The 27,719-nt window shown below is 37.7% G+C and overlaps 2 protein-coding genes across 2 annotated transcripts; one reads left to right on the forward strand and one right to left on the reverse strand.

Moving 5' to 3' along the window:
* Positions 1–11,622: 11,622 nt before the first annotated feature.
* On the reverse strand, positions 11,623–16,765 carry LOC108986518 (tRNA (guanine-N(7)-)-methyltransferase non-catalytic subunit wdr4-like). Its single transcript, XM_018959166.2, has 10 exons — positions 16,589–16,765; positions 15,242–15,406; positions 14,713–14,893; positions 14,304–14,360; positions 14,148–14,218; positions 13,770–13,848; positions 13,622–13,681; positions 12,799–12,902; positions 12,642–12,702; positions 11,623–12,229 (listed from the first exon to the last, which is right to left on the reverse strand). Exons 1-10 carry the CDS (start codon positions 16,720–16,722, stop codon positions 11,840–11,842), a joined length of 1,302 nt encoding a protein of 433 aa, XP_018814711.1. The 5' UTR covers positions 16,723–16,765; the 3' UTR covers positions 11,623–11,839.
* Positions 16,766–17,457: 692 nt separating this feature from the next.
* LOC108986510 (major pollen allergen Ole e 6-like) lies at positions 17,458–18,268 on the forward strand. Its single transcript, XM_018959155.2, has 2 exons — positions 17,458–17,965; positions 18,069–18,268. Exons 1-2 carry the CDS (start codon positions 17,764–17,766, stop codon positions 18,092–18,094), a joined length of 228 nt encoding a protein of 75 aa, XP_018814700.1. The 5' UTR covers positions 17,458–17,763; the 3' UTR covers positions 18,095–18,268.
* Positions 18,269–27,719: the final 9,451 nt, after the last annotated feature.

Raw genomic sequence — 27,719 nt, forward strand, 5'->3', positions numbered from 1 at the left:
ACGTCATATAGCTTGAGACTACTCCTCAGCTACACCGTAACCGTGTCACGTCACCTGACATCCCACTACGTCATTTCTACGCCAACTCCTAACTCATCGTGAGTACGGTCCCTCACATACTCCTATCACATTGTGACATCTCATCACGTTTCTGCTACGCCATTCCTACACTAACTCCTCACCCATCACAAGCACGACTGCCAGTAATCATGTCACTTCGTGACATTCCCCAGTCATGCTTCCGCTGCACACTCTTACACTTGTTCTGCCAGTTCACACATATCCCAGCCATAAGTCAATCATGGTGACACTTGTCACCTCAGACTACAGGCCACATCACGGCTACTTCAGGACATTGTTCCACAGTTCTCGACACTACTCACCACGCTCTACGCCATCAACCACACAACCATTCTCATCTTTGTGACACGCCACACGGTTTATCATTATGCCTTATGGAGCAAGCTCCACGTATACTCCCTCTATACACGCTACGACCCATCACCACTATGGCACACCCGCCATATGGTGCATCACTCCGCCACATGGAGTACACTCAATGTGTACTCCCTTCACACACGCTATGCCTCATCAAGTACACTCCATGTGTACTTTTCTCATTCCACCTTACACCGGAAGGGTATATTTTACATATACTCTATTTATCCCACACTATGCCACAAGAGTACACTTGACATGTGCTCTCTTCCCAATCCACACGACGCCACATCATCTCTACAGCACATACTTCACAACCACACTTCACAGCACAGTCCACAACACTACACATCATACAACACAGATACGCCCAACACTTCACTACACGGTACATCACAATTACTAACAGCACAATCCACAACCTAACCAACCAACCAACATATAATATAAATAACAAAGGATAAAGGGTTGTACCATTGACGAGATAACTCGTGCGTTGCTCGCTGATCGTCACACTCGATGACATCGGAAGGGTTGTACGTGGCGGCTAACCCACGTAGAGTGGCTGTTTGGGCGTTCAGATAGCTAAGTGTGGTTTTAGAATGGCTCACGGTGACCTCGTGGTGGTGGCGAGGGGCGTAACACGGCATATCTAGCCGTGTATAGTGGCGGTTAGCCACGCACAGTGGCTATCCACCACGTAAAGTGGTGGTTCTGGAAGGGGCTGAGCATGGAGGGGCTTAGAAGGACCTCATCGAGGTGATGGTGGCATAGAGGTGGCTCTACGGCGGCAGATCTGTGCCATGCATGAGGGAGATTCCATGAGAGAGGAGGGAGTGCGTGAGGGGCAGATCGGGGCTATGGGTGGTTGGGGTAGGCCGATGGTGGCTAGAGGGAGCTCGAGACAGCGGTTGGATGTCGTGGGTGGTCACGTACGGCTGTGGACTGGGAGAAACCCATGCGTGTGAGGGAGATAGCCTGTGCATGTGAGGGAGGCTATGGGCCTTGGCCAAGGGGAGGAGGAAGGGGGGGTTCAGGGGGCTCGTGGTGGTGCTCGGTGGCCTGGCAACTGGCAACGGCGATGCATCGTGGCTAGATGGGTAAGGAACCCGTGTGGGAAAACCCATTTCGGGAAAGAGAGGGAGAGGGCTGCCGTGAGGGGCTGGGTTCGGTGGGGCAGTCACCGGTGATGGCTGAAGGTGTGCTGGTGGCTGGCGGCGTGGCTGCGATGGCGGCATGGGGCTAGGCGAGCTAAGAGAGGGAATCGGGTGAGGGAGAGAGGTTGTTGCCCGCGTGAGCTGAAGGAGGGAGGAGAGAGAGAGGGTCTGGGTTTTAATCCTGATCCTTTATCTTGGGATTTTCAAAACGATCTAAAAGTGGAGGATTAAAACACTGATTTGAAAATATGTAAACATTAACTTAATTAAAAGCATTGAGAAGAATTAAGGTAGAATATTATTTAAACTAAACTTTAGTTTATAAGATAATAGTGCTTCATCATTAATAAATGAAGAAGTCTTATTTAATATCTTTAATAGAATAAAACCATTTAATTAATTAGAGTTTTCAACATAATTCAAATCTCATAATATTTTAAATAACTGAAATCATTTTAATAATAATATTTAAATAATTTCCGACAAATATAATATTTTTGGAGCTCTTCAAAAATACAAATACTGGACGTAACACTGGAAATACCTCATATAAATATTTTTGGAGCTTAGTTCAGTAAGACTGGAAATACCTCATATAAATATTTTCAGTACATTTAAAACACTGGGCGTACTTTAGAATTCTCATAATATCTTTAGAAAGACGTCATCCAGGTTCAGCACGAATAATGAGGCTTGCAATCGCTGGAGAGAAGGGGCAGATTGTTACATAATTTTTGTCCTCGAAATTTGCTACCGTCAGAAAGAAGGAGCGGGGTGTTACACAATGGGGACGATAAGAAGGGGGAGCATGGAGGATTCAGTGTGTAGAAAAATTAGAAAAGGGTTTTTAGAGTAAAGCAGATTTTAGAGATTCTATTCTATTTATTTTACTTTTTCGATCCAAGTTTGTTATGTTTTGTATTTTGCATTATTGGTTTCAAAAATACTACGTATGATTAATTTTCTAAATCTAGGCTCGGGAATCCTTTGAAGGGGTTTTATTTCCTAGGTTTGTGATTTCTATCGCGTTTAGTAAGTAGTATCTAGAGAATTTCTACCATCTGTTGCATGATATTGTTTTTAGCCCAATCCTTGGTTCATCGTCGACTGAAGGGCACGGTGGATTCTTGGGTTGTGTAGGGTCCTGGTCTTTGTTAGCACACTTCATGTCAGTTTGGTATTATATCGATGGATGATATTTCAGAAATTATTCTGTGAATGCATGAATTATATACACTATCTAGACACTTTGTTCTTGATTGAAATGGTGTTTGAAGGAAATCTGAAAGTCTCAAACCCCCTTTTAAAACCAACCTATGAAAGAGAAACCCATAGCCTAGGTGTTTGACAAAAGTTTTCATAGACGTTTAAGAATTGTTTTAAGTACATTCTTCAAACCATCGAGTTTTAAGTATTATTGAAAGTAATCTGAGGGATTCATCAAAGTTAGATAAATTGTTCCAATTAAATCATTTCTCAGAAAAAAAAAAAATTAGAATTCCATTTTCTCGTTTTCACACCTGTGCAAATTGATTCAGATTCAATGGCCGAGAGTTTGGTTTCATTCTTTGATCCTCTTCACTATTATTTTTCCAAGTTCTTTTTAATAAATAAGGGCATCTTCACTCTAGTTGCAAAAGTATCACGATTCAATTCTTAAAAGCTTTAATTCATGTGAATTCGACCTTGGGACTCTCCCTAGAAACAATCAAACACCTTCTGCACTTGGGAGGCATTTTAATTGGAAAGACAGTGGTGTCTTGGCAGTTGCTATCACCGTACGGCCTAATTAGACGCCTCATTACATCCCTTGTTGATTTTCTTTTAGGTATCCTCTGGCATTATTAGCACATCGTAATGATGGAGATCCCTTTCTGCCACTTCTATTGGAATATGATTTGATCAGGCTTTGGTTTGCTTGTACCTGCATGACTTTCTGTTGTATTTAGTTAACTTATGTTGTATGTCATTGTAAGCTTGCGGCTTTATGTGGTAACTTGCTGCTTCACGTTGTAATTTGTTCATTGTAAGCTTACGGCTTCATGCTGTCAATAACATTATCATTTTTGCCTTATGTTTATCTTTTGTGCCCATTTGCTTTTGGGGTCTCTCCTTTCTTTTCTTTTTCTCTCCTTTTTTTATGGCTGGCCTAGGGGTTTTGACGTAGGGAGTTATGGGGTCAGCTTCAGGCGAGGGGATTGCCGTCATCCAGAGCTTTACGGTTCACGCCGCCAGAGCCGAACCCATCATCGACGACCCCACCGACCGATGGCTCCCTATATTGTCTTCGTTTGCATTTGTTAGTCAGTTATCCTCTTGGTGCCTTCAGTGATATCGTTAATGAGCCGGATGTCTCTCCACCTTTTCTTTGAGCCAATTTCTTTCTTTTTTGCCGTCGATCTCTCAAATGCACTTTACCCCACCTAGTCCTTTAGTTCTTCCATTTTGCGTTGTCGTGCTTTATTTTGATATGCAACTGGAAAAAAATAAAAAAAAAATGTCATCAGCATATGTCAGCCCTCATTCACTACCGTCAGCTTGGAGGGGATGAAAATCCCCCCTAAGAGTTGCCAGGGAGAGTTCAGTTGCCTCTTGGGGGGAGGCTGGGAAGCATTTTGTTAACCCACCTCTATGTCCCTCTGAGTAGTACCATGGCTATGGAGTCGAATTAAATAATCTAGATTGCTCTTTACTGCAATGGTGTTGGGGCAAGTATTCAGGTGACCAGGAGGCCGGACCCGCTTTCCATCGTGGGAGGGATGAGTTGGCCTCTGGATCGACTCGTCCCTATAGGAGGTAGGTTGTTCAGGCAGTTTGGGACTAAACTCGCTACCACTCGTTCACATTGCGTATTTAATTCTAAACTGAAAAATAAGCAGGCTATCATAACTTTATTCTAAGCTTCGTAGGAGTTAGGCTTCGCAAACTTGGGCCCTTTGGCCTATGACGCGATGTGCCTGTACTTTTTACCATATTGTTGATGTCTATGTTCCTTGATACAGTATTCGGACTGTCGAAGGAGCTGGCCCACACTCTACTGGGGAGAGGTTAGGATGCCTCATGTTAGCCTGCCCCTTTAACCACCCGATGAAATAATTCGAATAACAATGTGGCTACTCTGCTCTTTCGCCACGATGGGGGTCAAGGTAAGCTTTTAGGCAGCCTCAGGGCTCAGGGCTCGGGGCTCGACCCGCTCTCCATCGCGGGAGGGATAAAGTGGCCTCTGGCTCAACGTGTCCCTTTCATTCCCGTAGAAGGTAGGTTGTTCGGGTAATTTGTAACTTGACCCACTCCCACCCATTGGCATCGCAGGAAAGGATAAGTTTGGGTCAGGCTGGCGCTAATCTCATAATTTGTCATAGCAAAGGCTAGGGTAAGTTATTCAGGTAGCTGGGGGATAATCTTGTTCTCTGCCGCAAAGAGACAAGGTGGCCTCTGGCTCGACCTGTCTCCTTGGTTCACAAGGAGGTGGATTGTTTAGGCAGTCTGTAACTGGACCCGCTCATTCTTGTTAGCGCTTACGAGAAAGGTAAGTCTTTGTCTTCGAGTAGCTTAGGACTACTCGCACTCCATCGGGGAGGGGTCTGAATACCTCAAGCCTAATCGCCCCTTTGCCCCTCGAGGAGGTAATTCAGACAGCGATGTGGCTGGTGCTCCTTCACCTCAATAGGGGTCGGGGTAAGTTTTTGGGCAGCCTCAGGGCTGGACTCGCTCTCCATTATGGGAGGGACAAGGCGGCCTCTAGCTCAATCCGTCCCTTTTTTTCCCGCAAGAGGTAAGTTGTTTGGGCAGTCTGCTACTAGACCTACAACCCCGTTGACACCTCAAGCAAGGGTAAGTTTTGGGTCAGGCTGGCGTTGAACCCATTCTTCATCGTAGCAGAGGTCAGAGTAAGTTATTTAGGTAGCCGTGGGGTTGGTCCCGCTCTCCGTCTTAAGGAGACAAGGCATCCTTTAGCTCGACCCGTCTCCTTGGTCCGCTGGGAGGTAGGTTGTCCAAACAGTCTGCTACTGAACTCGCTCCCACCTATTGACGCTTACGAGGAAGGTAGGTCTTTGCCTACGGCTAGTTGAGGACTGACTCGCACTCCACCGCAGGAGGGATAAGGCAACATTTTGGCCTACCTTTCCCTCTGGTATCTCGCAGGGGAGGTATTTTGGATAGCGATTGTGGCTGGTCCGCTCCTTCACCTTGATGGGGGTCGGGGTATGTTTTTTAGGCTCTAGGGGGGCTGATCCAGATTACGTTCATGGAGATTCTGTTGATGGAGATTACATTGTTGGAGATTCTGTTACATTTCTGAAACTCGACATTGAAACAACACCTCTTCCATTAGGATTTATAGTGCATGCATGAAAACATAAATTTACAATAATTAAGCTAGTTTTAGCAATAAAATTTTAGTAGGTATTCGGCATTCCAAGGATGCAACAACTCGTTTCCTTGGGAGTCTCGTAGTCTGTAGCAACCCAGGCAATTGGTGGCGGTGACCACATAGGGGCCTTCCCATTGGGGGCCTCTCGTCTCGCATTGTTGTTTATGTTTCTTTAAGTACGAGGTCTCCAACTTTGAATGCTCTCAAACGCACTTGTTTGTTGAAACATCGCTCGACCCTCCTTTTGTTGGCGGCAGTTCTTACCTCTGCCTCCAATCTGACTTCTTACAACAAATCAAGTTGTTCTTGTAGTCGCCTATCATTGGAGCCTTGCTCGAACTGCTGAACTTTGTAGGTGGGAACCAGATTTCCACTTGCAGCATCGTTGTGTAACAATATAGGCCTTAGTCGACTAGTAGCATCGCCGTGTAACAATACAAGTGTCAATCGGTGATGAACAAGGTCTTCTCCTCATCCTCCAGGTTCACACGAATCTGGTTATACCCAGAGTAGGTGTCCATGAAGCTAAGCATATGATGGCCTGTTGTGGAGTCAACGACCAGATCGATGTGGGGAAGTGAGAAGCTATCTTTCGGGCAGGCTTTGTTGAGGTCAATGAAGTTGACACACATTCTCCATTTGTTGCTCGGCTTTTCACTAGTACCACATTGGAGAGCCACTCTTGATAGAGGGCTTCTCGGATGAATCCGGGGGCTAGCAGGCAGTCCACTTCCTCAGCTACGGCGATGTTCTTTTTGCGCTAACACTTCGGCATTTCTGCCTCACCCCTTTGGCCTTTGGGTCCAAGCTAAGGCTGTGTTGTATGACTTCGGGGGCTATTACGAGTATGTCTTCGTAGCTCCAAGCGAATACGTCCTGGTGTTCAGTGAGGAGTTGTTGCATGGCCCTCCATACCACAAGCGTCATCTTGCTACCGATCCTTGCAATGGCTTATGGTCGATTCAAGATTAAGGGAATGAACTCTAACGGCTTGTTTGGTTCTACCTTTCTTTGTCTATGCTCGTCTTGGATTTTAGCTTCTGTTGGGGCACAAACATGAGGTGGTGGTAAGGTGCAGTCATCCACTGTAGGGCATACTGCTTTTGCTCCTCCACTCAAAGGCACCCCCTTCCTAGGTATGTTCTCGACTCTCTTCCGCGGCGTCTCCTCCTCCAATTTTGGGAGTTTTGCTTCCTTCTCGGTGAGCTTCCATGTTTGTCAGCACTACTGTTCTTTAAAGACCCAAGCTACCTAGAATGGGTTCTTGTAGGCCTACGAAGTACACGCAAGATCTATAAGGATCCCACAAACGGCGCCTCTGTTTACATCGTGTTTCATACGTCTTTAAGCAAGGTTCCAGAAACTCAGGTCTTCAAAACTAGGCCAGCGAAAACAAAGAAGAAAGCAGCTAGGAGAAGGCTGCCTTGGGGCCGGAGAGTCTCCGATGCCAAAGTCAGTAGAGTATTTTGGAAGTTTGTAAATAATGAGAGACTCTAGAGAGCTTTTTCGTACCTAAAAATTTGTTATTTATACTTCGAGTCTGGGGGGGACAGATCGTGCCTGCCCCCTTGGGACCTACGTCCTCACTACTATTTCCCTTTGTCAGGGTCCTTTAATGCGGCGTGCCTCTGCGATGGCGTCACTAATGTTGCGTGTTGCTCGGGTAGTGGTGTCATTAATGCAGTGTGGCTTCCTGATCGCTTTATTCTGCAAGCCCTATTGGCCGTCTGTCGATGTTCCCTTGTTAGAAGAGCAAAAGTTTTCCATCTTTCTTGTTCTGCCCTGTATGAGTCTCCATGAGCGGGATGCGGCCGAACAGCGTCAAGCATGTCCGTCCCATCAACCATCATTGCTTACTTTACCTTGCAGGCAAATGGCTTCTTGGGCAAGTTTAGGCCCTGGGGCCAAGTATCGAGACGAACCCCGTTACTCTTGACCGAGTGCCTAGTGGGCTTATGAGTGAGAGGGAAATCTCCTTACAATGAGAATAAAGGTTATCTACTTGAACTTTTTATATTTGATTATAGAGAACACCAATGATTTTATTGAACTGCAATAAAGTTCTAAACAAACTCATGTCGAGATAGATTTAGAAAATATTTAAAAAAAAAAACACACATTATGCAGGATTACATAAACAGTAAGCGTGAAAAAATAAATTAGAAATTTACTTTATATGTTGTAAACAATAATTAGAATATCAAAAGTTATTTATTTAGTTGGTAAGTTCTATTTATTTGTTCAACTCTATGATCTTTTTTCTTTCAATAAACTCATATCTCAATGCCCCGACTACGACACCTGCCTGATATAGGGATGGCTGTTTGTGACATGTCATTTCAAATATTATCTGCCATAACTTAAAGTGGTGGGATTGTAAGTGCAGGAACATCATGATACAAAGGAATCTTTCAAAAGCAAATTTATTAAGGAACTTGGTAAAGGGTTCTCATCTCCAATGGAAAAGCATCGATTTGGTTCCTTTTTCTTCGAAAGAATCTTTTTTTCAGTGGTTAGACACAATCATCATGCACCAGTCTGTGTGATCCTTTCAGATGTCTCAAAAGTAACGAGCTATCAACGTTACCACTTGCATTAACCTCCATTTTGTTTAATATTTGTGCCCTTTTATGTATTAATTCAATCACTTTCTTTACACGTACTGGGGAAACTCTTTCAACCAAATCAATTATATCTAAAATTGCATACTTCTCTATTGTGTTTTAGTGCCACATGGCAAGTTCCTATTGGGATCTGGATAACAGGGACCCCATTTCTGACCTCTATTTCCTATCAAGTGGAAGACCCTTTTCAGAGTGCCAAGTTTCATGCAATCTAGATGATGTTGTTCGACTGTGATGGTTTGGAAACAGAAATTATTTCATCTCATCTCACTATCCAAACGAGCCTCTACTTACAGCAAATCTAGAGATATAAGTGGTTTATTGAATATTGACAGGAGCACTTGGGCAACCCTCCAAGGTTTGAGATTACACCTAATATTGAGTGGGATTGGTGTTGGGACCAAGTAGGATGAAATTGACCCATCAGTCAAGTGAATTTGTTTACCAAAATAATATGATTTGCTCTATAAATTGTTCCAGCTTCTATCTAAATGAATCTCCGAAAAAATAAGTGGCGATAGGAAAGTATAATGGATCGAATAGGGTCTGAATTGCAGTGGCATAATGTTCCATTAGTATAATTATCTTTTTGACCACCTTTGCATAGTCAGATTAATAATGTCCATCAATCAAGGTTTCTTAAATTGTTTTGTACAAATTCCAGAACTTTAATTGGTGGAGAGATAGACGCATAAAATAGATCTTATATTATATACTAAATACTTAATATTGTTCAATAATCTCGCACGACTAGTAATTAATAATGTAAAATTCACTTATATGTATGTCTTTCCCGTCTTAAGACCGGATAAAAACGATAAGAAACCATAATCCAATGTTCAAAATTAGAAGAAAATGGCAAATATGTAGTGATTAAATAACGTGAAACATGGCTGGCAAGGACCATTTAGACCTTTTTTGCACAGAGAGTTGCTTCTATCTCATCTCATCATATTTCATCTCAATATCCAAACACTACAAATACAAATACTTTTTAATTTTAAATCTTCAATTTTTTAGGTAATTATTACTTAATTATTACAACTTTACCATACCTCCAAACAAAACCCGAAAAACAATTCAATTTTTTCAAATTTTAAAATAAATTTAATATGAAAAAATTTATATTCTAACTATATTTTACTTTTGTAGTTTTGCATTCTCAATAATTTGTTGGTTGTTCAATGGGATGGAAATTCGGTTCTGTAGGCAATATGTTATCTTGCTTGTTTTAGCATTTGTAATGTACTTTTAGCGTAATTGTTTTCTAATTTAGAGAAGCTAGACTTAAAATAAATAAGTAAACAAAGGGTTGGAGCAATAGGAGCAATGCTAGATACAGTCTCCATTTGGGGACTACAATGCAAGTCTAGGCTATTTTAACTTTAAAATTTTTTAAAATTACAAAATTATCCCTCCTGAAATTATATTTTCTCTCATTTAATAATGTGTCTGCACATGCAGTCCTTACTTGAAGACTGTAAATAGAATTTCTCAATAGACTACCATTTGCCCGTCCTATTTGCTATATATGATAAACATTGAGAATATTGTTTAAGCATAGTTAAAATTTTGTTGCATATTTGCTCCTACACGCACGGTTATCAAGAAATATGACACAAGAACATGAAATGTTGCAAGTTCTGTGGTTGAGACACATTAACTTGGTTTGTTTTTAGAATCATTCTCATTTTATCTCATCTTATCATTGTAATTTTTTTAAATTTTCATATAAAATAATATAAAATAAAATAAATAATTTAACTTTTTCAAATCTCAAAATAAAAATAATATTAAAAAAATATATTCTAATAATATTTTATTTAACTTTCATCTTAATTCATTTCATCTCATTTACGAAAACAAACGAGACTCTACTACTGAAAGACCAAAACTTGAACATGGGAAAGCAATAAGTTGACTGATATTTGCTCCCAAGAAAATGCAGGATAATGAAAGAAGACAAAATTCACATTCTAGAATTTGAGAATTGTGGTAAGAATACTTGAAAAAATAAGAAGAAGATGAAGAAGCCTTCACTCATTTTCTTTTGGGTCTAGGTGGGGTGCTGCTGCTGAAAAAGGGCCAGTTGGTTAAGGGTACGTTTGGATAGTGAGAATACTTGAGAAGTATTAAGAATGTTTATGAATAGTTATGAGTAGAGATTGAAGTGAGTTTGTAGGTCCTATTGAGCGTATTTTGAGATGTTTGGATGTGCGAAGTATGTTGAGTAGTTGACTTTTGGATAAGTAGTTGAAAAATGTGTGGATCCCATAAATATTATAGTGACTTTATTTTTAATAATAAATATTATAGTGATTTTATTATAGTGATGATTTTTTAATATTAATAAATATTGTAGTGATTTTATCTTTTATTTATATATAATAATGATAAATATTATAATAATTTTATTTTTAATTTATATATTATAGTGATTTTATTTTTAATTTATATATTATAGTATTTTATTTTTAATTTATATATTATAGTATTTTATTTTTTATTTATATATTTATATATTTTAGTGATTTTATTTTTTATTTATATATTATAGCGATTTTATTTTTTATTTATATATTATAGCGATTTTATTTTTTATTTATATATAATAGTGATAAATATTTTTTATTTATATATAATAGTGATAAGTATTATAAAATGTTTGTGAATAGTTATGAACAGAGATTAAAGTGAGTTTGTGGGTCCCATTGAGAGTATTTTAAGTTGTTTGGCATATGAAATATTTTCAAAAATACGACAATACTTGAAAAATGTTGAGAATACCTTGGTAGCCAAACATAACCTAAATATGCCATGCTCGCCCGCTCTCGACTAGCTAGTGTTGTATGGCTACCATCGCGACATGGGCGGCATAATTTGTGGAACCCAGTAGGGTTGGCTAGTTTCTGTCGACCCTAAAAAAAAAAAAAACTTATTATCAGTCATTATTCACTACCCTATACCTCATCCGATAAAAAACACTATCACATTTTATGAAAAAACTATAAATATGAATGTGAGAATGAATAACAACTGATGCATAACATTCTTATAAAAAATGGAAGGTTGGGTGCTGCCTTCGTAAGAAATATAATGCCTGCACCCTCTTTAAGTTGCTTTTCTTCGTAGAAACAAAATAAACAACTATGACGACAAATCCCTAAAAGAACGACAACATAGATCAAACTCAGTTTCTCCAAAAATCAGGTTTAAAAGAGCTGTTGCTATCGCCAGAAACTCATTTACTGTTTGGTTTTTCTGTCATTTCTCATTCTCTTTCTAAATTCCCGCTTCTCTGCAGTGTATTGTTTTTTCACTAATAGATTGCTCATTGCTACTTTCACGGCTTCAGCAGCTGCCTGTAAAACCTTTTCATCAACTGCCACACTTCCCTGCAACTTTTGGATCAATTTATCTCCACCAGGAATTTCATTATCTTCCAAGAGGGTTGGTTCTTTCTCTGAAGAGTAGAAATTGCTTTTCCTAAAGCCCGAGATAACCCTCACGCGGACAAATGAAGGGCGATCGAAACCTGGCAAGTTAGAGACACCTGCCACCACCCACAATAATCCCGCAGAAGTGCTAGCTCTTAGGCTTGTAGGAATGAAGGTCTCCCCCATGATTGAAACCACCTGGAAGAATCAAATGGGATGAATATAAGAAAATCAAAATAACCTTTTTATGCATGCTAATATACAAACTTCCAAATTTTCCTCCAATATTCTGACTCAACCACAGGTTTCCCTAAATTCAGAGAAGATGCCAGAATTCAGACAATATTAACATACTTCAATAAATACCCATATTTCATGCTAACACAACAGATGGAATCTAGTCCTAAAATAGATAGGTAAAAACAATATGATTGCTAACAGGCTGAACCAGATATAGAGCATTATGCATACGTTGATATCAAGCAAGACCAAGAAATCCAATGGACATCATGGGCCTAATAAACTAAAATCCCCAATCATAATGCAGTCTGTTCTTCCAGAGAGTTCCACTATACCACAACTAATACCGGTCAAGTGATTGAGGCTGTACCTTTGCAACTGAAAGAGTTCGAGCAGAAAGGTCACAGGTCAACAGTACTACTCCTTGCAAGCTAAAATCCAAAAGTTGACAAAGTACTGAGACAACAACCCCATATAAGAATTCATCATAAAGATATAATACTCTTAAGGAAGGCTTAATGACTTGCCTTTGAATGGCCACTGCTATCATCGTACCATCTGGGATAGTGCAAAGATCGGTAACAGCAGAATTGGACTCCTCTCCTCTTCCATTAGACTCCAAAAGCCCTGCCTTCATGAAACAAGTGAAAATGGAACCAGTTAAACAAAAAGACAACAGCAAAAAGTTAATTATTTCTCCTTGCATTAATTATTTTACTTTGCCCAAAAAAATAAGGCAAAAAGCTAATCCGTCATTTAGTAATTTCTTGTGGCGAATTTCTTTGAATCAGTTAACAAGATAGTAAAATCAAACTTCCTTGAAACTTTTAATTTGGAATTTTCAAGAATTCAAGTTTAATGCAGGAGATGTCACACAAATTTTACAATCACCATACCAATAGCATCAACATTTTTCTCCACACTACCACCATCACCACCACGAACACCACCAGCAGCACCATAAAACCAAACCATTTCAATCACTAACTCGCCGCCACCGTCAACACCATCATTGTTATCTCTTCTTTTTATTATTTATCACAACCATCATTGCTTTCAATACCCAAAAATCATAACTTCTTGAGTTTTAAAAGAAGGAAATTTAAATTGATGGGATCCAAACTTTCTATCTATTAAAATTCTGTCATTGTAAAATTTTAAGAATTTTTTGAAGTCCCCATACAAATGTAAGCCAAAATAAAAATAAATGTCCCTTGAATATCTGTTAATATGAATACCACTATATTATATGGCTTATATACATCAGCCTAGGGAAGAAAAGTAGGGGACAATTCAGAAGAATACAGAGAGCAGCTGGAACCTCAGGGAAACTTAGAACAAGTGGAATACCTGCACATCAACTTCACAAGTATGGAGAAGAGATCCAGAGGAAACATTCCATAAGCGAACCTGCAAAGGCAACATGGATCTTCTTTTACTCCGAAATTCACCTCAATGAAAATATTTTATATCACTAAAAGTTGTTAAAACTACTTACGGTTGAATCACCACTTCCAGAGACAAGAAACCCCTGGGGGTAGTCTGAACTAGAAACAAAAGCAAGGCAGGAAACAAATCTAACAATAGACACACAAAAGTTACAGAAATTAATGTGTACCAGCTACAAGAGTGCTTGCACATGAAGTGAGATATAAGACCCCCTATAGAATCAATTTTGAAAGGAAAATTCAAAGGAAAAAATAGAGGTATTGGAAAATGTCTTCCACATCACATTTTAATGTGTTAATGATAAGTAGCAAACCCAATGTGAATTCTGAATTTCAAAATATAATAATCATTTGGCCAAAATTTCAATCACAATCTACAATGCCTGTTTACTAATTCATACAAGATATGATCAGAGAATCCCACTCACTCAGTATGACCAAGGCAAAAGCTTTGTATCTCATGAGCTCCATCTAAAGGCTTCTTGGGAAACACAGTAACCTATAATTAGATTAATATTGTGTCAAGAGATGTGATGCTAAAATTGGATATTTCACTTATTTAATAGGCAGCATAGTTGCATTACACGAATTTTGAAATCCCGGTCAGCACTGACAATAAACCTCCCATCAGGTGAAAATTCCTGCAAAACATGTGTAGCCAGAAGCACGAAAATAATGTAAGTAGTAGACGTAAGGTACATGTGCAAAAAAGGAGGAAAATGAAACCATCCAAGAATAAAAGGGTAAAGAAAATTTTTTTTTTTTATAAGTTAAAAGGGTAAAGAAATTAACATCTTGTGAAGTTTCAAAAAAGTGAATGGGGAAGGCTAGGAAAAAGAGCGTGAAAATTATCCGATGATGAGCAATTGGTCTGCTTTCAATGGTTAAAAAAAGCGGTAGTTTCAACTTGAGTGGTAAAACTTTGAACGCCAGGTACCATTGCCCAAAAAGTGAACAAACAAGCACAGAAAAGATAAAAATATTAAAACTCACCAGGCTAGTGATGATGCTACAGTAGTGAGCAAGTATTGGTCCAGCCTTCTTATTGACTAAAGCTTGATTTCCATCAAAGCCTTCCAGGTCCACAACCCAAACAACACCAAATTTGTCAGCAAAACAGACATACAAACCATCATTGCTCAGAGCAACTGCGCTCACTCTTTTCTCAGAGGACCTGTCACAAAAGTTGTAAAACTTCATATGCAAAGGAAGGGAGAAGAAACCTTCACCAGTTAATGAGTGCCATATATGAGGTCATGGTTATGTGATACATATGGCATAGATGAGGACGGCAGGAGAAAAAAAAAAAAAAAAAACTACTAAAATGAATGCCACATTTGACATTACCGACAATCAAATATCACCTAATCGGCTCTGCCATATTTGTGGAAAAACTTTGCCTAGTCTCAGCTAGATATAGACTAGACAAAATCTTTAAAAATGAATTTTTTTCACTATCTCCTCTATCATGTAATATTCAAGTTTGACAATACATCACATCAGATGGGCTTCGAGAACTTACACAGTATAAATGCAATGCCAAGACTCCGTGCACCATATCTTGACAAGTTTATCATCACCTGCAGATACAAAGAGCTTACCATTTGCACCATAGTGAATAGCTCTTATGGAATCCTTGTGAAATTGCCCAGAGGAATCATCCAGCAGAGAAAGCTCACTACCCCCACTATAAGGAAAAATAAGTACAATTGTTGCTCCAGTTACTCTACCACTCCCCAAAGCTTTTACAAAGAATTCAACTCATGCATCCACTCACTACAATCATCAAATTATCCTAAGTAATATTGTAGGCTATATTACACCCCACAAACCTAAAATAATGGCACATAATTTCTGTTCAAAAATTATAAATTAATATAATTTCCCCCATTACTTAAAAAAATTTAAAAATTAATGGTAATAACGGAAGCCTCCATTGCCAGCTCCCATGGTGGATCCTATTTTTTGAAGCTCTATTTTGTCTTTCTAAGGAAAGACATTATGTGCCATCATTTTAACTCCCATTTAATTCTCAAACCTGATTCAAGGAGCAACTCGCAATAAAAATTTGATTTGGAAGTGTACTTCTTTGGACCTAGTTTGGAGTTTTTTTTTTTTTTTTTTCACAACTTAGATTGGAATGTATTTGAGAATGATTTCACTTATAAAAAAAAATGTATTTGAGAATGGAGCGTAGTTGCTTTTTAAATTTACCCAATATTTTAACTTATCAAAAAAAAATTACCCAATATTTTACCTTTTCTTATTCTATGAAAACAGAATTCAGGGGGAAAATATATCATAGTTTCGTGATATGAGACAATAATTAATTTATATAAATCCCAATCTCTAGTGCTCCATTAGGTTGCTGAGATGATGTCAACTAATTCCCTAGAAGGCACATTAAGGCCAAAAAAGGAAAGAAAACCGAATTTGTATTGAACTTTTCAATATATAAAATCAGAGAAGACAAAAAAAAAAAAAACTAAATTTCAACCGTACCTTATGCAACAGGGCGACCAACTCGATCAGACTTCCCAATATTTCATAAGCAACAAAAATTAGAATATTACCTGTGTTTTTCTCAACTTTCCATCACATTTCAAAGCAACCAAACAGAGCATAAACTTCTAATTCGACCAATAAAAAACTTAACAACTAAAGTAAAATTAAGACAGAAAGAAAAATGGCATGTTCATATTGACCGAGAATTTCTTTCAAAAGGAAAAAAACAAGAAATAGGTGTTATTTTATAAAATTCAGCTATTCCAATCTACAATGTGTTCCATTCGGCTTGACCAAATTAATGATCAGAATAAAATAAAAAAACACGAAATTTCGATTCAGACCTAGAGAAGAATTAAGTTACCGAAGGTCAAAGACGCGGAGGTCGGACCCGACGGATACAGCGACGGAATCCTGGGTCGGGTGAACCGCGATTAGCGCCGGAGCCACCTCGATATCTTTGTGGGTCTCTGCCTCGTGCATGGGAGTGTCCTCCATTTTTCAGGGTTTTGTGGTAGGAGGGCGTTTTTCAGGGTTTTGTGATTTGGACCCTTCAGAAACGATAAGGATCGGGTTTTGACATCCAGTTGGGCTTCTCTAATTATAGTGGTTTGGGTCTATTGGGCTCATTTTGTGACCCGAATGGCCATTTTGAAAGAAAAATAGCATTATAGCAATATCAATTTGACAATAAAACAAAAGATTATGGATTGATTCATAGATCTCTCGTCTCATCTTATTTATCTCATCTTATTATTATAATTTTTTTAAATTTTTATATAAAATATAATAAATAATTCAACTTTTTTAAATCTCAATTCAATTTTTTTCAATCAAAAAATAATAATAATATTAAAAAATAATATTTTAATAATATTTTTTCAACTTTTATATTTTATCTAAAATCATCTCATGTCTAAATCCAAACGAACCCGTATTGCAACAATGCCGTCTTAATTATATCACTCATATTGTTTCATTACGTGATAATGGTGTCACATGAAGAGTGCTACATTCACAAATGAATTACACAAAAGTAATCCCACAAACTGACATTGCTCCATGTGAGCCGTCAGATCTGCAATACAATAAAAGTAACATTACAATTTGATAGGTCACATTAAAACACGTCAGTTTGTACGATTATTTTCGTGTAATCACTTTGTAACTAGAGTATTTTTCTAAAAATATAAAGACAAAAAATAATTTATCTGACCCATTCGTCGGAAAATGATGCAAAATGAAAAAAGCTGTTTCTCCCATTAGTTTAGGAGCAAAGCCTTGAGATTGGGAAAAATTTAATGGTTGAGGAACCCAAGTTTGAAGGGTATCCAATGCAAAAACCTGTTTGAACCACAAAACTTTCCGTAGATCTAGGAAGCACCCAGAAAAACAAAAACAGAAAAAACAACCTTGGATGTCTCCTATATAAATTAGCTTCTCCACCTTGTATCCTCACCACCGAGCAACGAAACAGGGAGAGAGAAAGCAAAACTGCAGCCACATAAACACAAGCATCAAGCAAAGAGACATTATATTATGGCCAACAAGTTCGTTGCAGTGTTTCTCATGTGCATTGTTGTCGTTGCAGCATTCAGCCTCCATCAAGAGGTTGAGGCCACAGGGGACTCGTACAAGTCATGCTTCACTCCCTGCAATGCAGATTGCAAGAAAAAGGGCAATGGCGGAACCTTCTGTGAAATCGACTGCGACAATTCCTGTACTGCTGCAGAGGCTGAGGGTAATTAAATTTTTATTTTTTTTTTTAATATTCTACTTATCGCTGATACGACAGAATCTGATTTTTTTTTCTTGTATTAATTTGTCTTTTTTTTTTTATGCAGAAAAACTTAAAGCCACAATCTTCTGAGCAAACAAGATCGAACATCAAGTCATAAGGCTGAATGCAGAGGAATTGAGGAAGATAATTTAATGCATGCAATAAATTATGTAAAAAAAAAGTCTCTTTTCTCATTGCCAGTCTTAATAATGTATTGATGTGCAAAATGGAATAAGAACAACACTACTTGTTATATTTAGTTTATTTTTTTGGGTACAAGAATAATATCTTTTGTTTAAAACGGTAATGGAAAATGATAATTTTATAATTTTTTTTTTTTTATAATTTTATATAAAATATCTGATAGTTTTGTTAATTCAAAAATGACCCTGTTACGTCCATCGAGGGTTTCTATTACAGTGCAATTTTTTTTTCAAATATTTTTTAAACATTTTAAAAAAAAAAATCATAAACTCATTAAAAAAAATACTTACTTAAGTAAAAAAACAAAGAATCGATACAAATCCCCGATAGGATTTTTCAGTAGAGGTATCATTTTCCATTTGAAAATATGCAGAAGTTAACGTTATCATTCTTTCCTATAATTAATAACATGTAGCTCATTTTATTAAACGAGAAAACAAAAGTAGTAATGGGTAATTTGGTGTTTTTTTCTTTAGGTTCCTATTATTCTTTCTTCTTTACATAGATCATGAGGGTGAAGGATGAATATGAATATCTAAATCTAAATCTAAAGATCTTGAGAGACTTTTGCTTCAACTTTAAGATGTCAAATTCCTAACATGTTGTCTTATTTTAGTAGATCGTTGCAAAACATATCCCGAATGTCTGGAAAGTTAGTTCTTAATACTTAATATCAACTTCAACAACACAACTATAAAATCTAGAAAACTTCATAAAATATTAATTCGTTTAATCAACCCAAATATCTAAGTTTCTTTATGGAGACAACAAAGAAATTCTCAATAACATAGATTAAAAATTCGAAAATATCATTAACTCATCAAATCAAAATACTCAAAAATAAATCAATTTACTAACTACGACTCTCAAATAGCACTTGTACCCTCAGACACTTATTCCACTATGATCATCACACTTTGCTAAAACTTCATACTCTTGTTCTCTAGCTGAACCATCAAAATTATCTGAAAAATATTTGGAGATAAGGGATGAATTATCAACAACTCAGTAAGTAGAAAATATATACTAGTGTGTAAACATGAGCATTTATCATAATTCAAAATACTGAACAAAATATTTTCTTTCAGAATGCAAAATCAGAATGCTTGTTTTTAGAATGTAAAATCATAGCATATTACCAAAAATATAAGAGCGAAACTTCCAGAAAACATTTTTATGCAAAATTTCCTTTGGCAGAGCATAACTGAACATATTCATATCATTTTATCATATCAAAACAGATACCATATTTAACCTCCGTGGTATGGTTGTGCAAACTCTAGTAGCTAACCGAGTAGAAACAGAATGTGAATCTTCCTCTTATTCATTCTCAGAGCCCTGAGTGTGCACATAGGAAAGACCATGCAGAAAACCACTTTGTTTCCAAAGTGGGTGCACCAAAAATAAAAAATTTGGTACCAACCCAAACAGTGGCCACAGTTTTACACCCGTGGTAAGATCAGAATGGAACAGAAACATAAACTAAATGTTATGTCAGAGGTTTTCAAAAAACACATCATATCATATAAGAGTACTAAACATCTTTAGAACATAATAGAATCAAATAACAAAACATAATTTTATGCACTAAATTTCATATTCGCTCTCTTTTGCACAATTCAGAAGCAAAATGCAAAATAACTCATGTCTATATCAGTTATGCCAGAAAATATTTTATTCTTAAACAGAATCTCATGAGTAATGCAGAACAAATAACTGAAATAGTTTAAATCTCTTTTCATAACAAAACATACATATTTTCAAAAATCAACCTCTTCCCATTTTATTTTTATGCAAATCTAGCATAGAAATCCGCTTACCTTTACTTTTTAGCCTTTTCAGAATTTTCTTCAAAAAATGCCAAATAATTAACAATCGTCACCTATAAGATAATCAAGTAATTCTCGTAAATTTTCAATTAACCACGTATTTCAATATTTAAACCTAAAATACTAAAAGAACCTATTTTAAATCCACAAAACCTAAAATTCTCATAATTCCTAAAATATCATCATTTTCTAAAGCCATCAATATCCACTTAATTCCTCTCACTATTATACTCTAAATCATTTCTAAATTGCATAATAATATTATACTAAATACAACTATGCCACAAAAAAAATACATCTCTAGTTAAAAAAATTCTCTTAACATAATTATAACAAAACTGATTAGAAGTTAGGAAGTAAAAATTTCATTTAATAAAAATAGACTAATTAGTTTCTCTTTAAAGATTTCAAAATAAAATTTTGCACTTATTATGTACTTTTAAAATTCATATATTAAAAATACATTATTACTAATAATATACTTCAACAAATCTACAAACACCGAGCCCACATGAATAGAAATAATCCAATCTGTTATGACTCTCAGATAAAAGGGGTAGGGATGTAATTTAAAATTAAGTGAAAAGCTTGAATGTTTGGCTAGAGGCTACGTGTGGTCTTACAAAGGCTACGGAAAAGAAGAAACAAGTTTCAGAGGTTACAGTGAGGGAGGGAAAGTGCGAGATACTCACCAAGAGGCACAACCACCATGCAACGACAGACCTAGTGGCTGGATAGAAATGCTTCCACGGCGACCTCCTTTGTAAGTGACGGTGAAGTTCTAAGAGTGAGAGAGACATGTGAGAGAGAGATGAGAGCACCAAGAAGGAGACGGAGAGTGAGGGAAAAAGAGAACACATGAGAAGGAAACGGAAGCTTATGGCAGTGCCTCGCAATGGGGTTATGGTGCACAGTGGTAAAAGGCTGGGAAGCTTCAGTCGTTAGCAGGGGAGGTGCAACGTTCGACTCTGTTTTGGGTGTCGAAAACCGGGGACCTGCAGTGGCTTGAATGATGGCTTAGGGCGGGGCACGACGGTGGTGGTGAGTCTGATTCGTTGGGTCGCTACTATGGGAATGACGCGCTGGTGGCAGCGGTTGGGTTGTGGTTACTTGAAGGTGTGATGCGGCGGCAGTGATAAACCGAGTGAAAAGGGAGAAAAACTGAAGCAATTGAGTACACACAGGCATTGGTTTCTGCAAAGAGCACCCTCCATGGCTGGGAGTTACATCGGTTTGGGCTTAGGTTGTGGAGGGCTTCAGCGCACGAGAGGGATGGGGAAGGTGACGGCAGTGCTATTCCTAGGTTTCCTTCATGCACAATGGAGGTTGGTTACAGGTGCAACGTTGACGAGTGCTGAGCCGAGATCATGGAGTGGTGCACGATTTGGTTTTTCCTAGTGGACGGTCAGGCAAGGCAGTGTGCATGAAAAGGATGGCTTCGAAGGTGTGCAACTTAGGGTTTTCTTTTCATGCAGAGGTGAGCGTAGAATAAATAGGCCATTGAGAACTCAAAAGAAAACCCTAGATAAAATAAATAAATAAATAAAAACGTGCAAGGGAGGGGAAGTGTGCGAGGCGACCAAATTGATCCTATAGTTGGTTTTCATGGTTAAAAACAAACGGGTGTGGGCTTGGGCATCAGAATTTTTCTTGAGTCATTGATCACGACTCAATTTCTAAAAATAATTCGACTAGTCCAAATATATATATATATATATATATATATAATGGGGCTTGACTAGGTCCAGGTGTTACATCTTATATCTTATATAATATGGTACATAAGTTGAAGCGAAGTCGGCCAAAATCTGTCTTGGGATACAATCCGCTAAGGTACTTAGGAGGAACCTTCGCGTAGGTAGATTATTAGCCATGAAGAAAAGGGGCAGATTAATGGTTAAAGAAAGGACCATCAAATTAAAATGCTTATACATAAGGCTCTAACACTATTTGTTAGCTCAATGAAAAGTTATATTTGTAAATCGGTGTCGAGGTTAGAACCTTCTATACTGTTGAAATGACATGATTTAATTTGAAAGAAAAGTTTAAAAATTTGAATCTTACAAATTAAATCCTACAATGAGAGCCGTGTAGATGGTGTATCTTCCACATCGACTCTCAAGTAAGAGATTCTAGTCTATCTCGATCCTCATATAAAGATTGTCTCTCTCTGTGGAGAACATGAAAGCAAATGATAGAGGCGTTGGTGATAGAGGAACTATATGGAATGCTGGATAGACTTGGTCATGTTGATCAACCATTGTAGACCCTTAAATCCATTTGCCTCCCTCTAGACCATGAAAAATAACTTTTATAGATTATTATTCTTGTTTTGAATATCTATATTTATCTAGCATTGGACGATTTTAAGGCTTTGTAAAACTATAGCTGAAAATTAGCTTGATAAGAAAATTAAGGCCATTAGATTTGACCACAGTGGTGAATATCATGATAGATATGACGAATCAGGTGAACAACGTTCTAAGCCATTTGCAAGATATTTAGAAGAATGTGTTATTGTTCCTCAATACACCATGCCAAGAACTCCACACCAAAATGGTGTAATTGAGAGACGAAATCAAATTTTGAAGGGCGTGTTTAGGAGTATGATAAGTCATTCTTCTTTGCTAGAGTGACTATGTGAAGAGACCATAAAGGTCACGGTTTACATCCTTAATCGAGCACCTATAAAGCAGTAGCTAAAACCCTATAGAAGTTAATGGACTAGAAAAGGCTTAGTATTAAGCATTTTCATGTCTGAGGTTCTCCAGCTGAGGCTAGGCCCTATAGGCCTACTAATAGAAAACTAAACTCAATAACAATTAGCTGCTACTTTTGTTGGATACTTGGAGAGATCGGGGGTTTCAAGTTTTATTGTAGTTTAGGTAATACCATAATTGATACGGAGAATATCAAAATCATTAAGGATGTTTAAGGTAGTGGGTGTACACAATCCATGGATATGTATTTGAAAAGAAACGAATTGAAATTCCTCTAACAAATATTGAGAGGGTGAGCTGGTCACATTCGTCATAGTGCAAGATGCGAATGCAGATTACCAAACCATTATTGAGTTTTATTTTACTAATACGCAAGTACCTAAACAACCTTAGCAGGAAGTACTACTAAGGAGATGAAATAGGCAGAGACAATTACATTATTTATCTATAAGAGCACGTGTCATGACCCAATGCAAAAACCCATTTAAGCTCAGCCCGCCTAAAATATTGGAAAATAAATGAGGACGAAACGACACCATTTTAACCAAGTGCATTAAACCTTGTTCCTTTCTTCTCCTTCCCCATCCACAGCCCCTTGATACCCTTTCTTCCCCCTCTGATTTCGTTGACCTTTTCATGTCATCCAGCTCTTGTCACTGTGCCACACTACCACTGCCCGTTGTCAGTAAGCTTTTCTCACTTTCCATTTGGTCTTATTCTCTCTCCTATGTGATTCTTCATCTCCCTGTTGGTTTCACAGCTGCCTTCTACCACTATCGTTGTCGCCCAATCCTAACAATAATGCCTAGATTGTCGCGCAAAGAGCCTATTAAGAACTTGCTAGAGAGCTACAGAGAAAAAGGGAAAATAAATGGAAATGGGCATGAAGGAAATCAACTAGAAATATCGTATATTCATCATTGTGATTGAAGATAACAATGGATAGTTTGAGGCACCCTTCCTCTAGAATATTCATCAAATTACATGCTCAAAGATACCCTCTGCTACCTTTCGCCCCCCTATATGCCCAGAGCACTTACACAGAATAACAACTTGTAACTGAAAGTAAGGAATTATAAAATGGTTGTAAGAACAACTAGTTACATCACAAACAACAAAATGCATAGTTACATCACAACACCTACGCATCTTTTTTTTACTTCCTCAAACAGCACTGTTCCAATGTTAAGACACCTCTTCTCTTCTTCTTCTTCACTTCTCCATATGCGCCATCACCACTTCAGTTAGGGCTCTTGACTCTCCCAATTAGAGCACATTGCCCACAAGGTGGGGCTAGAGCTGTTAAAGTGTAACGATCCGATCCAACATTATTTGGGATAAATTATGGATAATTTAATTGGGCCTAAATTAGGTTTAATGGGCCAATTTGGAATAGCCCACGAGTTATTAAGATTTTTTTTAAGTCATTGGAATTTTTTATGAGCCATATTGGATTAGATGCGAATGATTAATTCTTGGGATTTAGTTAGACCCAAGATTTTTATTTTAAAGTTTGAGAATTTTAGAAGAAATTAAGAGATTGATAATGTAGAAATCCAATTGAAATTATTGAATTTGAACCACTAAAATGAATCCAAACCCGTTAGAATACTGGTTTCTCTATAATTCTAAGCCATGCAAGTCTCCATTTTCTACTAAAATTACGCCCAATAGAAGTTTATCCTAACGAAATTACAACTTAACAAATCTTTTCACGCTAGATTTCCTAAACCGATTCCCTAAATATACTTAACTCCATGCACAATACGTGCATCACATTCTTTTTCAAGTCCACTTTAATTCCCTGAACTCCTCACTCATGCACGCACAACAAGTCACTCACACACAACACCCCTTTCACAAACCACCTCCTCTCAGCCCGATAACACGCCAGAAACCACCCACCATCCCCTTCTCCCTCACAGCTCACTGCCCCCACTCAGTTGTTGCCACCTCCTCCCCTCAAACTAACAAACGTCCAAGCTGCTCCTCCCTTTGCCATGAACCATCACATAAACCAAATCCACGCACCCATTTCCTGCACCCACGTCGCCACCATCAAAAGCCTCTATTTTAGCCACCTACTCCACACTGCAGCCGCACCGAGACGAAGCCCAGCAGTGATACGTGAATAGGCCCTATTCTTCACACCAAAAATAAAGCACGTATGTCCCCTACGTGAGCCACTACACACCACCCTCACCGAGAGTTCCTCCACCTTGAGACACCATAGAAATCGCAGTCAAGGGTTGTTTGGCACCCTTAGTCCATTGCAAGCCTCTCACGGTCTCACAGTGGGTCCTCTCTCTCCCTCATGCAGTGCTTCTTCCCTCCCGTAATCTCTCTCTCTCTCTCATCACTCTCAGTTGCATAGTTGCCAAGCTCGCCAAAGTTGCCATCGCACTTGCTACCGTCGAGTGCAATACAGCCTCATGTTGCACTGCCTAGCTCACGATAAGCCCACTACCTCTCACATAAGTCCATTCCTTGATGTATGGAACCCGTAGCATAAATTTTAGGTGGGTTAGTTAAATTACAGAAATGTCCCTGCCCTTTTAGGATTAACAATTGAGAATAATGTTAGGAAGATTTTAGGTTTAGGAATTACAGGTTATTTTAGTCGTTTAGATTTTAAATAAAATCACATTTTAATTATAAATTTATGCAAATTACCTGTTTATTTTTATTGGTGACCGATTACGAGTCGAAAATAGTGGATTAGCGTTGTGAGGTAAGTAGCATGATCATACCCTTACATGTATATACGGTAAACGTCATGTCTTTTATAAAAATATTATCCATATATGCCCTCCATTGGAAGCCTTTTTTTACGTATCCAACTCATGATAAAATTATGAAAATTCATGATTTTTAGTAAAAAATTATGCATTAAATTATTTATGAAAATTCATAATTTTATGAAAGGAGTTATGCATTAAAATAATTTATAAAAAGCATGCATGATTTTATGTGAAGATTTATGCATTAAAATATTTATGAAAAATCATGATTTTATGTGAGGAAGTATCACGAAATGTTATGAAGGAATGCAATTTCATCTAAAATCTATGATATGACAAGTATGCAAGCATGATTATGATGAAGTATGAATGATAAGATACATAACGGCCTATGTTATGATATGAAGACGGTACTTATGTTATGGGCATATTACATTGTCAGGTCGTACATGCTAATAGTGCACCCAATATGTCTTCCTTATGTATGGATTCCACAACCCGTGGCCATGGACGTAATAGAAATCTACTTAAATTCGCTAACCCTAACTCGTGGGGGTCAACAATGGGTATCGGCCGATGATAAGTGAAAGATAAGTTCATGTTCATGTTATTTACGTATGTATTTATGATAAGTGGGTATCGGTCTACGATAAGTGAAATATAAGTTCATGTTCATGTTATTTTTATATGTATTTATGAGTATGTATGTTTTTCAAGAAACCTTATGTTTATTATGTTTACTGTATGTTGTGTTGCTTATTGAATATTCGACTCAATTTTATATATTTTTTTAAACTACCCTAGGTGATGACTTTTATGAGGATGAGACTATATGACAGGACTTGACCCAGGGAGACGAGGAAGAGGCCTAGATAGTTTATATCATGTTCAGTTTATTGTTTAAGGTTTAAATAAATTATTTTGATAAGGACATGAGATTTTAGTATTTTTTTAAACAAGTGCTTTCACAAATTCTATTTTAGATTTTAAGTATTTAATAAAAAAAAATTTATTTATGGAATCTTTTGCATCTGGCATATCATTAAAACAAAAAGTTTTTAGTCAAGTTTAGTAGCACATTGGCTCCCAGAAAATTTTAAAAATGTATTGGGAAGCAGGGTGTTACCTAGAGCTTCCACAACAGCTCCCACAACAACTCCCAATTGTTGTCTTCAGTTGTAGCTCCACTCCACTTCATCAAGACTTCAGTAACTGGCTGATCCCCCTAGCATTTCAAATGGCACTCTATTATGGCTTTAGGCTCTAGAAGTAGTTCTCGACTGGAATCAATTGGTGGGAGAGTCAAGAGGGGTTGGATATGTGGCCCTAATTTCTTTTTGAGCCAAGAGCCATGAAAGGTCGAGTGGATTTTTGAAGATGGAAGATTCAACTAGTAAACAACTTCCCCAATGCCTATAAAATGGAGGGACAACTTCAAATTGAGGCAGCCAATAAGGAATTTCTGCCTATACAGCTGCAAGTGGAGGTAAACTCAATCCCCCACCTCACAATGTCTCTTGGTGAGTTTCTTATCAACATAAATTTTCATTCTATTTTGAGCTCCTTCCAGATTTTCTTTTAGCACCTATAAAATCTATTCTCTAGACTTAATGTAGGTCAAAATTGTGGGTGAAAGATATCCATATAAGGCCTTAAATAGAGTGAGCTTAGTTGAAGTGTGATAAGTGTTGTTATACCACCATTCAACTAAAGCTAACCATTGAGACCTCTTCCTTGGTTTGTGTCTACATAGCATCGTAGGTAGCCTTCCAAACATTTGTTGAGAGCTTCTGTCTACCTGTCCGATTGTGGATTGTATACAAAGCTGTAATTTAGAGTCGAGCCCTATAGTGTGAAGTGTTTTCCAAGATTGTGACACCCACGAGGTCCACATGGGATTTGATGGAACTTGAAGCATCGGGATATGCAACACAAGTTTACATACCCTCGTTCATGACAGTTAAATATGCAATGTACCTAACATGCATATAGCAATATGCAATATTCGCTGCAGATAAATTCTTTACTTTGAGCAATACATTGTATCATAAGTACTATATCCCAAAAACATAAACATATTTCATAATTTCACATGATAAACAAATATCTAAAATGTTATAGCATTTGTCCAACAGGTCTGTAACATAGAGAGTACTAAAGACAACATTCCATAAATACAATTTGGAAATGAAATCTACAGTAGTAAATTGTTGAGCTGCTC

The sequence above is a fragment of the Juglans regia genome, chromosome 8 (genome assembly GCF_001411555.2).
Source record: "Juglans regia cultivar Chandler chromosome 8, Walnut 2.0, whole genome shotgun sequence".
Taxonomy (NCBI): domain Eukaryota; kingdom Viridiplantae; phylum Streptophyta; class Magnoliopsida; order Fagales; family Juglandaceae; genus Juglans; species Juglans regia.

Excerpts from the sequence above, each read along its gene's own strand:
- LOC108986518 (XM_018959166.2), bottom strand. The coding sequence starts at position 16,722 with ATGGAGGACACTCCCATGCACGAGGCAGAGACCCACAAAGATATCGAG. Across the intron at positions 15,407-16,588 it reads CTCCGCGTCTTTGACCTTCG|TGGGGGTAGTGAGCTTTCTC; the intron begins GTAACTTAATTC and ends TTTTCCTTATAG. Across the intron at positions 12,903-13,621 it reads CTTGTGAAGTTGATGTGCAG|GCAGGGCTTTTGGAGTCTAA; the intron begins GTATTCCACTTG and ends TGTTTCATGAAG.
- LOC108986510 (XM_018959155.2), top strand. The coding sequence starts at position 17,764 with ATGGCCAACAAGTTCGTTGCAGTGTTTCTCATGTGCATTGTTGTCGTT. Across the intron at positions 17,966-18,068 it reads TACTGCTGCAGAGGCTGAGG|AAAAACTTAAAGCCACAATC; the intron begins GTAATTAAATTT and ends TTTTTTATGCAG.